General features: G+C 45.7%; 1 protein-coding gene across 2 annotated transcripts in view; it reads right to left on the bottom strand.

Moving 5' to 3' along the window:
• The window catches only part of LOC129835970 (cadherin-23-like), a 717,892-nt gene that overhangs the window by 33,077 nt on the left and 668,367 nt on the right, over positions 1-16,448 (bottom strand). For both annotated transcript variants that reach the window (XM_055901677.1, XM_055901676.1), the window contains one exon: positions 13,408-13,632. In XM_055901677.1, the coding sequence (XP_055757652.1) occupies positions 13,408-13,632 (225 nt within the window). The remainder of the gene's footprint in view (positions 1-13,407; positions 13,633-16,448) is intronic.

Here is a 16,448-nt window from a genome sequence, read left to right as displayed (position 1 = left end):
TTTTTTCCTTCTTATAATAAAAAGAAGATGTATTTTTCACGCGCTGCGCCTTGGTCCTCTCTCTCTCCTAAAGACGATCGTGACAGAATTCCCCACCAACATCGGACCAAGCAGCGTAAATCAAGGCAGAGTGGCTGGAAGCCCGAGAGGCCCCCCAGAAATTTCTTGGGGGAGGGCACACGGGGAGTGTGGCTGGGTCAAGTGGGAGAATTGAGCCAGTTCCCCGTGCTTACCATCAGGAGCAGTTGGCTAAACTAAGGTATGAGTCAGAGAATGTGGAGGAGTTATTGGACAGATTGGAGGAAAGTGAAAGGATGGGAGATTATGAGACATTTGAGGAGTTGTTGGTGTTATTGGAGAAGAGCGAAGAGAGAGAGATGTTGATATGGGGGAGCATACAACCAGGTAAGGTTGGGAAGCCTCCTGTGCATCTCCTGAGCCCTGTACGCACTGTTCCTTCTCCCCGCACTCGCCCTGAGGTGCGTGCCCTCAGCCCGGTACCTCCAGTTCTGGTACCACACACCAGGCCTATAGTGCGTCTCGAGAGTCCAGTGTGCCCTGTTCCTGCTCCACGCAGTCTCCCTGTGGTACGTGTCTCCAGCCCAGTCCCTCCAGTTCCGGCACCACGCACCAAGCCTCATGTGCTTCTCCAGAGCCCTGTACGCACTGATCCTTCTCCCCGCACTCGCCCTGATGTGCGTGCCCTCAGCCCTGTACCACCAGTCCCGGTACCACGCACCAGTCCTATAGTGCGCCTCGAGAACTCAGTGTGCCCTGTTCCTGCTCCCCGCACTAGCCTGAAGGTGCGTGTCCTTAGCCCGGTACCTCCAGTTCCGGCACCACGCACTAGGCCTACAGTGCGCCTCAGCCGGCCAGAGTCTGCCGTCTGCACAGCGGTGCCTGAACTGCCCGTCTGCCAAGCGCCATATGAGCCACCCGTCTGCCAAGCGCCATATGAGCCACCCGTCTGCCCAGTGCCATCTGAGCCATCTGTCTGCCCAGCGCCATCTGAGCTATCCGTCTACCCAGCGCCATCTGAGCCATCCGTCTACCCAGCGCCATCTGAGCCATCCGTCTACCCAGCGCCATCTGAGCCATCCGTCTGTCCCGAGCCGTCAGAGCCGTTCGTCAGTCAGGAGCCGCTAGAGCCATTCGTCAGTCAGGATCTGCCAGAGCCGCCAACCAGACAGGATCTGCCAGAGCCGCCAAACAGACAGGATCTTCCAGAGCCGCCAACCAGACAGGATCTGCCAGAGCCGCCAACCAGACAGGATCTGCCAGAGCCGCCAACCAGACAGGATCTGCCATATCCGTCAGCCAGCCATGAGCAGCCAGATCCGTCAGCCAGCCATGAGCAGCCAGATCCGTCAGCCAGCCATGAGCAGCCAGATCCGTCAGCCAGCCATGAGCAGCCAGATCCGTCAGCCAGCCATGAGCAGCCAGATCCGTCAGCCAGCCATGAGCAGCCAGATCCGTCAGCCAGCCATGAGCAGCCAGATCCGTCAGCCAGCCATGAGCAGCCAGATCCGTCAGCCAGCCATGAGCAGCCAGATCCGTCAGACAGCCATGAGCAGCCAGATCCGTCAGCCAGCCATGAGCAGCCAGATCCGTCAGCCAGCCATGAGCCATCCAGCCAGGATCCGCCAGAGCCGTCATCCAGCCAGGATCCGCCAGAGCCAGCCAGCCAGGATCCGCCAGCCAGCCAGGATCCGCCAGAGCCAGCCAGCCAGGATCCGCCATCCAGCCAGGATCCGTCCCTCAGTCCGGAGCTGCCGTCCCTCAGTCCGGAGCTGCCCCTTATCCCGGTGCTGCCCCTTATCCCGGTGCTGCCCCTTATCCCGGTGCTGCCCCTTATCCCGGTGCTGCCCCTTAGTCCGGTGCTGCCCCTTAGTCCGGTGCTGCCCCTTAGTCCGGTGCTGCCCCTTAGTCCGGTGCTGCCCCTTAGTCCGGTGCTGCCCCTTAGTCCGGTGCTGCCCCTTAGTCCAGTGCTGCCCCTTAGTCCGGTGCTGCCCCTTAATCCAGTGGGGTTAATGTGGAGGGTGGCTATTTGGAGGAGGCTACGAAAGCGGGTAGTGACTATGGTGGGGTGGGGACCACGACCAGTGCCAGAGCCGCCACCGTGGACAGACGCCCACCCAGACCCTCCCCTAGACTTTATGCTGGTGCGCCCGGAGTTCGCACCTTAAGGGGGGGGGGGGGGGGGTTTATGTCACACCCTGGCCTTAGTTTTCTTTGTTTTCTTAATTATTTTAGTTAGGTCAGGGTGTGACATGGGGAATGTTTGTGTTTTTGTAGTGTCTAGGGTGGTTGTAAGGTTTAGGGGGTTTATTAGAGTAGTTGGGTTTATGTTTAGTATAGAAGTCTAGCTGTGTCTATGGTTGAGTGTAGGTATCTAGGAAAGTCTATGGTTGCCTGAATTGGGTCTCAATTAGAGACAGCTGGTTATTGTTGTCTCTGATTGGGAGCCATATTTAAGGCAACCATAGGCTTTAGCTGTTTGTGGGGAATTGTCGATGTTCTATGTTGCATGTTGTGCACTTAGTCCTTGCTTAGCTTCACGTTCGTCTGTTTGTTGTTTTGTTTCGTTTTTTCCTTCTTATAATAAAAAGAAGATGTATTTTTCACGCGCTGCGCCTTGGTCCTCTCTCTCTCTTAAAGACGATCGTGACAATTTAGAGAGTTGGGACATTGAGGTTTCTGCATTATGATGCATTTACATGACACTACAAAATTATATGGCAGCAATGTTAGCACCGCATTAACATTACATGGGGAATATTTGAACAATCCTATGTAACTGAATGTCTACAATTAGAAGAATATTATTAATTCTAAAAGTTGGTGTAACTGTCTAAACTATAACCATTAAGCCTAAAAGCGCTAACATAGTTATAACCACTGAAGTACATGGTTTTAATTCCCCCAAATACACATATATTTGAACATTCTCACACATTTAGGGTCAAATTTGAGCTTTTAAAATACAAGTTTATGCATGTTTTTCATGTTTTGAACAGTTGAACTTATCATGAAAATGTTTCTGTTATTTTTTTTAAGTGTTTCTGTGATACTGAGAAAATGGCGAATTAGCTAATCTGACATACCAGTGAGACCAAAAATGAAAGATGAGACTCTCAACTTTGTATATGGAGACATTGACTGGAAGCTACAAATGTATTCAAATATATTAGTTATTGTTTAGTCATAGTGCCTGTCAACCCCAAATCAGGGGTGGCACCATATCTACATATTTTCAGGGTACATACAGTGTCTTGCAAAATTATTCATTCCCCTTGGCGTTTTTCATATTTTGTTGCATTACAACCTGTAATTTAAATGGATTTTTATTTGGATTTCATGTAACGGAGATACACAAAACAGTCCAAATTGGTGAAGTGAAATGAAAGAAATAACAAAAAAGAATCAAATTAAAAATAAAAAAAACGGAAAAGTGGTTAGTGCATATATATTCACCCTCTTTGCTATGAAGCCCCTAAAAAAGATCTGGTGCAACCAATTACCTTCAGAAGTCACATAATTAGTTAAATAAAGTCCACCTGTGTGCAATCTAAGTGTCACATGATCCCAGTATATATACACCTGTACACCTGTTCTGAAAGGCCCCAGAGTCTGCAACACCACTAAGCAAGGGGCACCACCAAGCAAGCGGCACCATGAAGACCAAGGAGCTCTGCAAACAGGTCAGGGACAAAGTTGTGGAGAAGTACAGATCGGGGTTGGGTTATAAAAAAATATCAGAAACTTTGAACATCCCATGGAGCACCATTACATCCATTATAAAAAGGTGGAAAGAATATTGAAACGACAACAAACCTGCCAAGAGAGGGCCGGGGAGGGCATTAATCAGAGAGGCAACAAAGAGGAGGGCATTAATCAGAGAGGCAACAAAGAGACCAGAGATAACCCTGAAAGGGGCTGCAAAGCTTCACATTGGAAATTGGAGTATGTGTCCATAGGACCACTTTAAGCCGTACACTCCACAGAGCTGGGCTTTATGGAAGAGTGGCCAGAAAAAAAGCCATTGCTTAAAGAAAAGATAAAGCTAACATGTTTGGTGTTCACCAAAAGGCATGTGGGAGACTCCACAAACATATCGAAGAAGGTACTCTGGTCAGATGAGACTAAAATTTAGCTTTTTGGCCATCAAGGAAAACGCTATGTCTGGCGCAAACCCAACACCTCTCATCACCCCGAGAACACCATGCTGTGGGGATGTTTTTCATTGGCAGGGACTGGGAAACTGATCAGAATTTAAGGAATGATGGGCTAAATACAGGGAAATTCTTGAGGGAAACCTGTTTCAGTCTTCCAGAGATTTGAGACTGGGAAGGAGGTTCACCTTCCAGCAGGACAATTACCCTAAGCATAGTGCTAAAGCAACACTCGAGTGGTGTAAGGGGAAATATTTAAATGTCTTGGAATGGCCTAGTCAAAGCCCAGACCTCAATCCAATTGAGAATCTGTGGCATGACTTTCCGCTGTACACCAGCGGAACCCATCCAACTTGATGGAGCTGGAGCAGTTTGTCCTTAAAGAATGGGCAAAAATCCCAGTGGCTAGATGTGCCAAGCTTATAGAGACACACCCCAAAAGACTTGCAACTGTAATTGCTGCAAAATGTGGCTCTACAAAGTATTGACTTTGGGGGGTGAATAGTTATGCACGCTCAAGTTTTCTTTTTTTTTTTGTCTTTTTCTTTGTTTGTTTCACAAAAAAATATATTTTGCATCTTCAAAGTGGTAGGCATGTTGTGTAAATCAAATGATACAAACCCCCCAAAAATCTATTTTAATTCCAGGTTGTAAGGCAACAAAATAGGAAAAAGGCCAAGGGGGGTGAATACTTAAAAGTATATATATTTTTATTTATTTATTTTCTGTACCAAATTTTGTTGAGTCAACATTTTCAGTTTAAAGATTATACTTCACCACTAGCATGTAAAAAAGCGATTATATTGCATTTCTCCGTAATAACACAGAAATCATATTAAATTGTTGTGTTTTCTTGTCGGTAAGTAGCTGCTTGAAAAAGTCCAACAATTTCTAATGGATCAAAAAAATTGTCAAAATTGACCCCTGTTGACATTTTTTGGGTTAATTTGACCCTTTTCATTGTCATGGCAATTCTGAATCATACAAATACTAAAATCAACCAAACCAAAGTTGGTGGCATGTTTGAATTTAGAATGTTTGGTTGAATGGAGAGACAGTGTTGATATCAACATTCTAAAAAGCAACTTTAGTAGCATTTCGAATGTTTGGTTAATAAGCACCAACACAGATTTGGAACTCAGTTTGGTGGCAACAATCCCAATACTTTTTTAAAAATGAGCTTCTACACACAATTTCACAAGTCCGTCCGTACCATGGATGGTACAGGGACATCTGCATTATCATCAAATATCATCATCAATGGTAAGAATCAAATAATGTATTTAAAATGATAATGGCTTATTTAATTTTGTTTCATGTGCACTATGGCAGCTAAAAGCAGAATTGCAGTAACACATACCAGAAACACATTTAAATTAATAAAATGAGATACAACAAATTGAACAAAATCAAAAAGTCTTGGAGTTACAGTGCATTCGGAAAATAATCAGACCCCTTGACTTTTTCCACATTATCCAACCTTATTCTAAAATGGATAAAATAAAATAAAAATCTCATCAATCTACACACAATAACCCATAATGACAAAGCAAAAACAGGTTTTTAGAAATGTATTAAAAATAAAATAATTACATAAGTATTCAGACCCTTTGCTATGAGACTCGAAATTGAGCTCAGATGCATCCTGTTTCCATTGATTATCATTGAGATGTTTCTACAACTTGATTGGAGTCCACCTGTTGTAAATTCAATTGATTGGACATGATTTTGAAAGGTACACACCTGTCTATTTAAGGTCCCACAGTTGACAGTGCAGGTCAGAGAACCAAGCAATGTCCGTGGAGCTCCGAGAGGAATTGTCCATGGAGCTCCGAGACAGGATTGTGTCGAGGCACAGATCTGGGGAAAGGTACCAAAACATTTCTGCAGCATTGAAGGTCCCCAAGAAGACAATGTCCTCCATCATTCTTAAATGGAAGAAGTTTGGAACAACCAAGACTCTTCCAAAAATTGTCTGCCCAGCCAAACTGAGCAATCGGAGGAGAAGGGCTTGGTCAGGGAGGTAACCAAGAACCCTATGACAGAGCTCCAGAAGTCCTCTATGGAGATGGGAGAACCTTCCAGATGGACAACTATCTCTACAGCACTCCAACTATCAGGCCTTTATGGTAGAGTGGCTAGATGGAAGCCACTCCTCAATTAAAAAGGCACATGACAGCCCGCTTGGAGTTTGCAAAAAGGCACCTAAAGGACGCTCAGACCATGAGAAACAAGATTCTCTGTTCTGATGAAACCAAGATTAAACTCTTTGGCCTGAATGCCAAGCGTCACATCTGGAGGAAACCTGGAACTATTCCTACGGTGAAGCATGGTGGTGGCAGCATCATGCTGTGGGGATGTTTTTCATAAACAGGGACTGAGAGACTAGTCAGGATCGAGGGAAAGATGAATGGAGCAAAGTACAGAGAAATCCTTGATGAAAACCTGCTCTGGAGCGCTCAGGACCTCAGACTGGGGTGAAGGTTCACCTTCCAACAGGACAACGACCTTAAGCACACAGCCAAGACAATGCAGGAGTGGCCTCAAGACAAGTCGCTGAATGTCCTTCAGAGGCCCACCCAGAGCCTGGACTTGAACCCGATCAAACATCTCTGGAGAGAAGTGAAACTGTGCAGCGACGCTCCCCATCCAACCTGACAGAGCTTGAAAGGATCTGCAAAGAGGAATGGGAGAAACTCCCCAAATACAGTTGTGTTAAGCTTGTAGTATCATACCCAAGAAGCCTCGGAGCTGTAATCACTGTCAAAGGTGCTTCAAGAAAGTACTGAGTAAAGGGTCTGAATACTTATGTTTTTTATTTTTAATACATTCTCCCCCCAGAAATGTAATTGTCATTATGGGGTGCTGTGTGTAGATTGATGAGGAGACTAAACAATTTGATATATTTTAAAATAAGGCTGTAACGTAACAAAATGTGAAAAAGTCAAGGGGTCTGAATACTTTCTTAATGTACTGCCGAACAGTCTAAGCGATAGAGGGAGGAGGATTCTCACCAGGATTTGGTTCATTGCACATTTTCTAGTATTTTTTTTAACATTCCATGTTTACAACGCATTTAGTTACATCGAGAACTGGTTTAATGTATGACTTTAGGTCAGGCTGTGGCGGTCATCAAATTTTGTCAGCTCGTAACTGTCATGCAAATAACTGCCAGTCTCTCGGTAATTGACCGTTAGTTAACATAAACATATTTTGCATGTCCGGGCTTTCACGCATAGCCAACAAGACATTAATGCGGACCTTTGGAACATCTACATTTTAAAAAGTCTAATAAATCGATTTAATATAACCAACACCATCATAATAAATCCATTATTTATTTCAGGCAGTTTTAAAGAAACAGTATATGAAGAAAATGTAACCTATTTCAGAAGAATAGAATAGCATATTCTGATCTGGCTAGGACATATGGCTGTGGGCTACACTAGTTAATTTAGCAGACAAGATTTGCCATTTCCGTGGCAATATTTTAAATTCTTTTATAGTAGAATAAAAAACATGAACTGTCGCACACCCAGAAAAATTAGTTCGTGTGGAATTGCTGACAAACGGCGAATAAACTATAAACTATCAAAATAAAGAGAGTCGCACACTCCATATATAAACTCCCAGTAATTTATTGGGTATTTACCAATGTTTTGGCATCACTGTGCTACCCAATAAATTACTGGGAGTTTAAATTATTTTACAGTAACAACAATACAATTGAACATAGCTGAATGAAATAGAAAGGATCTTTTTTCCAAACGATTTCCAGAGGGAGTGCGCACACGCGGCTATTGTTGTAACAGTCCTGACCTGTTTTATGTTGTTTTTTATGTGTTTATGGTCAGGGCATGTGTTTTGGGTGGGCAGTCTTTGTTATCTGTTTCTATGTTGGTTTTGGGTTACCTGGTATGGCTCTTGATTAGAGGCAGGTGGTTTGCGTTTTCCTCTAATTAAGAGTCATATTTAGGTAGGGCGTTCTCACTGTTTGTTTGTGGGTGATTGTCTCCTGTGTTTGTGTATGTCGTTGCGCCACACGGGACTGGTTTCGGTTTGTTTGTTAAGTATCATTTATGTGTAGGCTTTTTCCCTGTTCGTGCGTTCTCGTGTGTTATGTGAGTCCGTCGTTCAGATCTGTTCTACACCGTTTATTTGTTTTGTTAGTGTATAGTCAAGTTCGTGTTTTTTCGTCTTGTCAATAAATTCATTATGTATTCAAACTCCACTGCGCCTTGGTTCAATCCCTGCTCCTCTTCGGATGAAGAAGAGGAGGACAGCCGTTACAGAATCACCCACCACTCCAGAGCCAAGCAGCGGAGTCAACGGAGAAAGGGACAGGAAAAGAAGGAGCAATGGACATGGGACGATGTATTGGACGGAAAGGGTTGCTACACTTGGGAGGAGATCCTGGCTGGTAGGGATCGCCTCCCATGGGAACAGGTGGAGGCACTGAGGAGAGCAGAGGCTACCGGGGAGAGGAACCGGAGCTATGAGGGAACGCGTCTGGCACGGAAGCCAAAAAAGCCCGTAAGTAATTCCCAAAAATTTCTTGGGGGGGGGCTGGGAGGTAGTGGGCCAAGGGCAGGTAGGAGACCTGCGCCCACTTCCCAGGCTTACCGTGGAGAGCGGGAGTACGGGCAGGCGCCGTGTTACGCAGTAGAGCGCACGGTGTCTCCTGTACGAGTGCATAGCCCAGTGCGGGTTATTCCACCTCCCCGCACTGGGAGGGCTAGATTGGGTATTGAGCCAGGTGTCATGAGGCCGGCTCAACGCGTCTGGTCTCCAGTGCGTCTCCTCGGGCCGGCATACATGGCACCGGCCTTACGCATGGTTTCCCCGGTTCGCCTACATAGGCCGGTGCGGGTTATTCCACCTCCCCGCACTGGTCGGGCAACCGGGAGCATTCAACCAGGTAAGGTTGGGCAGGCTCAATGCTCAAGAGTGCCAGTACGTCTCCACGGTCCGGTATTTCCGGCACCACCTCCCCGCCCCAGCCTAGTACCTACAGTGTCTACACTACGCACTAGGCTACCAGTGCGTATCCTGAGCCCTGTTCCTCCTCCACGCACTCTCCCTGTAGTGCGTGTATCTAGCCCGGTGCCTCCAGTTCCGGCCCCACGCACTAAGCTACCAGTGCGTCTCCAGAGCCCTGTACAAACTGTATCTTCTCCCCCTACTAATCCTGATGTGCTTGTCCTCAGCCCGGTGTCACCAGTGCCGGTACCTCGCATCAGGGATAGAGTAGGCTTTGAGAAGGCAGTGTGCCCTGTTCCTGCTCCCCGCACTAGTAGGAAGGTGCTTATCCTTAGCACGGTGCCTCCAGTTCCGGCACCACGCACCAGGTCTACAGTGCGCCGTATCCGGCCAGAGCCATCCGTCTCCCCAGCGCCATCTGAGCCATCCGTCTCCCCAGCGCCATCTGAGCCATCCGTCTCCCCAGCGCCATCTGAGCCATCCGTCTCCCCAGCGCCATCTGAGCCATCCGTCTTCCCAGCGCCGTCTGAGCCATCCGTCTGCCAGGAGCCTGCAAAGCCGCCCGTCTGCCATGAGCCTGCAAAGCCGCCCGTCTGCCATGAGCCTACAGAGCCGTCAGCCAGACAGGAGTCGCCAGAGCCGCCAGCCAGACAGGATCTGCCAGAGCCGCCCGCCAGACAGGATCTGCCAGAGCCGCCAACCAGACAGGATCTGCCAGAGCCGCCAACCAGACAGGATCTGCCAGAGCCGCCAACCAGACAGGATCTGCCAGAGCCATCAGAGAGCCATGAGCAGCCAGAGCCGTCAGAGAGCCATGAGCAGCCAGAGCCGTCAGAGAGCCATGAGCAGCCAGAGCCGTCAGAGAGCCATGAGCAGCCAGAGCCGTCAGAGAGCCATGAGCAGCCAGAGCCGTCAGAGAGCCATGAGCGTCGAGAGCCGTCAGCCTGCCATGAGCGTCGAGAGCCGTCAGCCTGCCATGAGCGTCGAGAGCCGTCAGCCTGCCATGAGCGTCGAGAGCCGTCAGCCTGCATACACCTGCCAGAGTCCCTCAGCCAGGATCTGCCAGAGTTTATCAGCCGGGACCTGCCCCTTGTCCCGGTGTTGCCCCTTGTCCCGGTGCTGCCCCTTGTCCCGGTGCTGCCCCTTGTCCCGGTGCTGCCCCTTATTCCGGTGCTGGTCCTTATCCTGGTGCTGCCCCTTGTTCCGGTGCTGCCCCTTGTCCCGGTGCTACCCCTTGTCCCGGTGCTGCCCCTTGTCCCGGTGCTGGCCGTTTATTTAGGGGAAGGTAGTTTTAGGGTGGTCAGTGGAAGGGGTAGACAGAAGAGGGGAGTGACTATGGTGGTGTGGGGAGAGCGTCCAGAGCCGGAGCCACCACCGTGGTCAACTGCCCACCCAGACCCTCCCCTGGACTTTGTGCTGGTGCGCCCGGCGTTCGCACCTTGAGGGGGGGGGGTTCTGTAACAGTCCTGACCTGTTTTATGTTGTTTTTTATGTGTTTATGGTCAGGGCATGTGTTTTGGGTGGGCAGTCTATGTTATCTGTTTCTATGTTGGTTTTGGGTTACCTGGTATGGCTCTTGATTAGAGGCAGGTGGTTTGCGTTTTCCTCTAATTAAGAGTCATATTTAGGTAGGGCGTTCTCACTGTTTGTTTGTGGGTGATTGTCTCCTGTGTTTGTGTATGTCGTTGCGCCACACGGGACTGGTTTCGGTTTGTTTGTTAAGTATCATTTATGTGTAGGCTTTTTCCCTGTTCGTGCGTTCTCGTGTGTTATGTGAGTCCGTCGTTCAGATCTGTTCTACACCGTTTATTTGTTTTGTTAGTGTATAGTCAAGTTCGTGTTTTTTCGTCTTGTCAATAAATTCATTATGTATTCAAACTCCACTGCGCCTTGGTTCAATCCCTGCTCCTCTTCGGATGAAGAAGAGGAGGACAGCCGTTACAATTGTTTTGAGAGGTTAATAACGTGATCATTTGAAATGGGTCCTCCTTTATTTAGATTTATTTATGTAACTTCAGTTGTGATACAAAGCTTAAACTATATGTTTTGATTTGTAATACATTCTAAGTCTGCATGATGCGACTAATGATGATCTGAAAAAAGTCGCATGAAAAGCATGCCCTCTGCTCTGTTTCTTGATCATGCTGCACATACTTCATCAGTCTCTCATTCACAATTTGACAAGCACTTGATAATATTATCATCCATCAGACTATTCTAAATTACATATAGCCTACAGTGTGCCTACATATGTGTGGAAGAATTTTTTATTTAGAATGTCCTACAAAAGAAAACGGCATCCCTAGCCTGGTCTCGAATAGCGAATGGAGGAAGCGCTTCCCGAGTTTCATTTTTAATATGACAGGTATTATACACCGGTTGTAAAGCTTCATAATGTGCTTCATTTTAAGAATCGAGGGATAAAAATAGCAGCACGAAAAAGCTGGGATCCTCTTTTAAATAGTGGTCAGTCAAATGTCTGTTTTCACACGCGATTGCGCAATGACTGGGCTTATAAGAACTAGGCTCTGTATGCTATGAGCTCTCCAACCTGGTTACAGGGGTCCTACAGTAGGACTACAGGCTACACTTAGAGTTATTTGGCCACTTTAGCTGTGATACAAACCTTATCTAAACATATATGCCAGTGGCCTAGGCTACGTGCGACTATGATTTGAAAAACGGGCAAAAAATGCATGCTCTGTTTCTTGCATTAGACTGCACATGCTGGGCATCACTCACAAGTTCTCAAATGAATCTTGCCTTTACATATACTAAATAATATATGTGTGAAATTTGTTTTGGTTTAGAATGGGCCATTATCATGCACCCTTCGGAACAGGGAGAGAAAAAAAGTAATCTGTATGCACTTGAGTAGCATATGGAGGATGCTTCTCCTGCGGTTCATTTTCATGCCAGCCAGGTAGTCTACTCCAGTTGTACAGCAGAGCAATGTGCTTAATATTCAGAAAGTTTAAAAATAAATATAGAAGGCCAGGCCTAGCCTATAGAAGGTTTATGGGATCCTCTTTTTAAGAGGCCATCAGAACACTGTTTTCTCATGCAATTGCATAGCATAGCTTATATAAATGTTGCGCAGCATGGGCTCTAATTAAGTGTTTGAATTGAGTTTCGATTGCATGTGCATTTATGTCAGTGATTAGGGGGACAATGAAGCGCTGAGTACCAGGCAGTTAGCACTTTTGGTAGGCTACTAATGACTATCAGCTGCATCAGAGCACATTTTTGGAGAAGCCTAGTTACCGTGGCAGTAATATGGTCATGGTGGAGTTTTACAAGAGAGTGAGGAGGGAGTTTTAGGAGCAGTGTGTGAGCTCTGGCGAACAGGGACTCTTTTCTGATGAAGAGATGGAGAAACTGGAAGCAATTCCGGGGGTGTTTGAATTGGCTGCAGAGATGGGCGTCCAGTGAAAATCTGATGTACTGTATATTGTAGAAGTAGTAGTACGATAAGAATAGATAAACTAATATCCAGGCTAGCAAATTGGTAGGTATAATACGTTTGATAAGTGTATGTTATTGTCTATTTTATACCACAAAAAATAAATAATATTTGAATGAAAGGAAATTTTAATTTGCCTTTTTTTGAGTGAGATTTGAGTGTGTCATTGAGTTCTGAGAATATTAAATATACTTATGTCACTGAGGGAGAGAGGGTAATGTATAACATTTACTTTATGTCAGGATATGTTATTGTTAGTCATCAGGGATCCTATGGGAGGGATCCTCTGGGAGGAGAAGAGACACAGTCTGGTACCAGGCACCATGACAGACTTGAGTTGGGGAGTAGTGAGCACTTTGGGGTAGAGGTCAGGTCAGATGAAATGAGGAAGAACAGATATCACTAAGGTTATGTCTAGCAACAGAGAAGCATTGGCTGTTCAAATGTGTAGGAGGAGCCTCAGGAGGAAGGGTTAAATATCAGTGCTTGTGTGAAATGTCGTTGTCTAATGCAGCTGTATTGATCCTCTGGGAAGAATTAAACTTGTTCAAGCTTTCATTAGAGAATTAGAACCTAACAGTGTGCTACTTATAAGAAGATATTTGAAAATACATTCAAATACACAGAAAATAATAAATATACTTAAATACTGTATGCATGTATTTGAACCCAGGTCTGGTGTGTTTGTGTGTTCACATCTGTTTATGCAAGTTTGGTGTGAGTTTAGTTCGAATATACAGCAAGCTGTTGAAGACTACATAGTGTGTGTGTATATGTGTGCGTGTGTTGTACCAGTAGAGGGGTCCTCCAGTCTGAGGTAGTCCCCTCGGGGTAGATGTAGCAGCTGGTAGATGACCTGTCCATTAGGGCCTTTGTCTGGGTCCACGGCTGACACCGACAGCAGAGTGGTGCCTGGCTGAGCACCTTCCAGAATCTTCTCTGAGAAGTTGGCCACTCCAAAGGGTCTGAACCGCGGGGCGTTGTCATTCACATCCAGCACGTTCACTGTCAGTCTCGCTGTCAATGGTTGAGAGGCAATCGAGAGGGTTAGTATTGGGAAGAGACAGAGAAGAGATTAGAGTCGATGTCCGAACCACCGTAGAAATCGAATTAGCATAATACAATTAAAAAAACATAAAAATCAGTCTGTTTAAGCTAGAGATTTGAGTTTTTTTTGTTGCATATGCTGCATCTCAAGTGGCAGAGCTACAGTGGCTTTTTCCAGACCAGGAGACATCCCCAAAAAATCGGGCTTGTCACAGAAACGTCTGTGGCGTTTGAACGGTTTGACAAACATACTAATATGAACCCTCTATGGAAAGATGACTCTCACAATGGTGTTCTCCGTTTTGCTCTATGACTGAAGTCGATACCGTGAAGCATTCATCCATTCATTCATCCGATGTGCCAACTTCTGTCAGTAACGTCCGAATGGTTTGGGCTACACACTAACATGAAAGGTGAGACTCTCACGAACACATACAGTACATGTCGGTTGTTTTGTCTACGATTCTAACAAGCCTCACAAGACTCGTCTGAAGGTAACCCGGACCAGTTTAAAAGATTAATGGAAGTACTGTACATGTGACCCAATTCAGGAAACTAGGCATATGTCGCAAGTCGCGACTTCACAGGAGAGGCTTTTGAACGTAAAAAATATGTTTTATCAAAATGCATTTTTTGGCATAAATGCCTTCTCGAACATGTGAACATTCTTGTGCCTTAATACCAAACTTGTATGTCATCTGTAAATACGAATTAAATTGTAAAATTATGAGCCTAATTGGTTTAGCCACAGAGAAAGCCAGTAACCTTTCCACTAGCCATGGTTGGCTGAGATAATGAGTGGGCTGGACATGCAGAGAGATGAGTTTGGATTGGTCTGTGGTGTTGCATCTATTGTCTATAAAATGAGCTACTCGTAATGTGTAGATAATCCTTTCTATTGCAGTTTTTTTAACGATATAACGTTACCATTGGAGAACTGCAAATATGTCGCTACTGCTCTCAATATCATTGCTGCCCTGAATTTATCAGGCGCTATCGACAAAGGTCAGTGGGAAAAAGTTATGATGGACTACTTTCTGGATGACAATCGTGCCATGCAACGCTGACTCTCTCTCACTCTGAAAATAACACATTTTGAAATCAGTGGAACACACCGGGCCAAACAAGGTGTGCAAACTGAACAGAAACAACACAGGGTGTCTTATAAAAGGGGTTGCAGTCTGCCGTGAAGCATTCATCCATGTATACAGGTAAGAATCTAGCTACAGATTCAGATATTATACGTTTCCAATTTTGTCAGAAAGTTGTTGTCATTGCAAGCTAAAGCTTGCTGTTAGCTAGCCACCTAGAGTCCGATGGCTGGCTTGCTGACTAACATTGAACCTAACACTATTTGGTTAACCTTAGCTTGCTATGACAATCGGTTTATATTGCTAGTAATGTTACTCGATAGATTGGGATTATAGCTAACGATAACGTGACATGTCTAAACAAAAGGCCCCAAGTTAAAGCTTCTGTTAGCTAGCTAACATTAGCTGAGGTTAGATGGCTGGCTTGCTAGCTAACATTAACTTATGTGTAGGAAGTATGTGTAACGTTAGTGATGTTTTCTCAGAATGCATTTTGCATTGCTAGTTGTAGCCTAATGTGAGCTAGTTAGCTAGCTATCATTGCACCTATTGGTTAACTTTAGTTAGTCGCTGCTATCTAGCCAGCTGACGTCATATGGCTGGCTAGCTACTGTCACGAGCGTCGTCTAGGTGGAAATGACCGGACCAAGGTGCAGCGTGGTGAGCGTACATTTCTTTTTATTTATGAATGTCGCTAACAAAAAACAACAAAAAAACGAACGTGAAGCTGACTAGGGCTATACAGGCCACTAACACAGACAACTACCCACAACTAAGGTGGCAAAACAGGCTGCCTAAGTATGATTCCCAATCAGAGACAACGGTAGACAGCTGTCCCTGATTGAGAAACATGCCCGGCCAAAACATAGAAACAGAAAACATAGAAATAAAGAAACTAGAATGCCCACCCGTGTCACGTGACAGCTACAGTAGCTAACACTACCTGTATGAACTGTGTGCAGTGATGTTCTCAGAATGCCATTTAGCATCTATTGTATAATAATGCTAAAAATATTTGTATCTGGAATTTGTCTTTCAGCATCAATCAGTAGAACACACCTGACTCTAATCCATCAGTCATACAATCATCAAAAAGATGATGAAAGACAAATTCCAGGCCCAAGCAAGCAAAGGCAGCAGCCACGTAGTCATCAGCTACACACACCATTACTTCACCAACTACGGAGTTGGGAAAATACGTGTGGACCTGAATTGTGATAACTGCAGTGGACACAACAAGAACAAGTTTGTGCTCTGGTATTGTGCCTGGACCTTCACTTCCTGATCACAGGCCACACCAAGTTTGCCCCTGACTGGTGCTTCGGCCTCATCAAGCAGCGCTTCAGAAAGACCAGAGTGAACACTTTGTCTGAGATTGCTGGTGTTGTGAGAGACAGCACTGTGACAGGGGTAAACATCCCACAGCTGGTTGGACTGAAGGATGGTACGGTGCTAGTGGAAAGCTATGGCTTGGCAACAACACCTGACTTTGTAATTCAGGCTTCTGCCACAGATCAAGCAGTACCAGCACTTCAGGTAAAGCATATCATTTTCATTGAATGAGCTTATTCTTATCTAAACTTGGGAGGTGAATTGATGTTGTGGAGGGTTGTAATGTCTTTAGATTTTTTTTTGTTGTTATTCCGTTTTACAGCTTCGATGCTCTGGAGCCTGGTGTTGTCGCCAAGAAGCATT

Source organism: Salvelinus fontinalis, chromosome 37 (genome assembly GCF_029448725.1).
Source record: "Salvelinus fontinalis isolate EN_2023a chromosome 37, ASM2944872v1, whole genome shotgun sequence".
Taxonomy (NCBI): domain Eukaryota; kingdom Metazoa; phylum Chordata; class Actinopteri; order Salmoniformes; family Salmonidae; genus Salvelinus; species Salvelinus fontinalis.
This window is presented reverse-complemented; position numbering and strand designations above follow the sequence as displayed.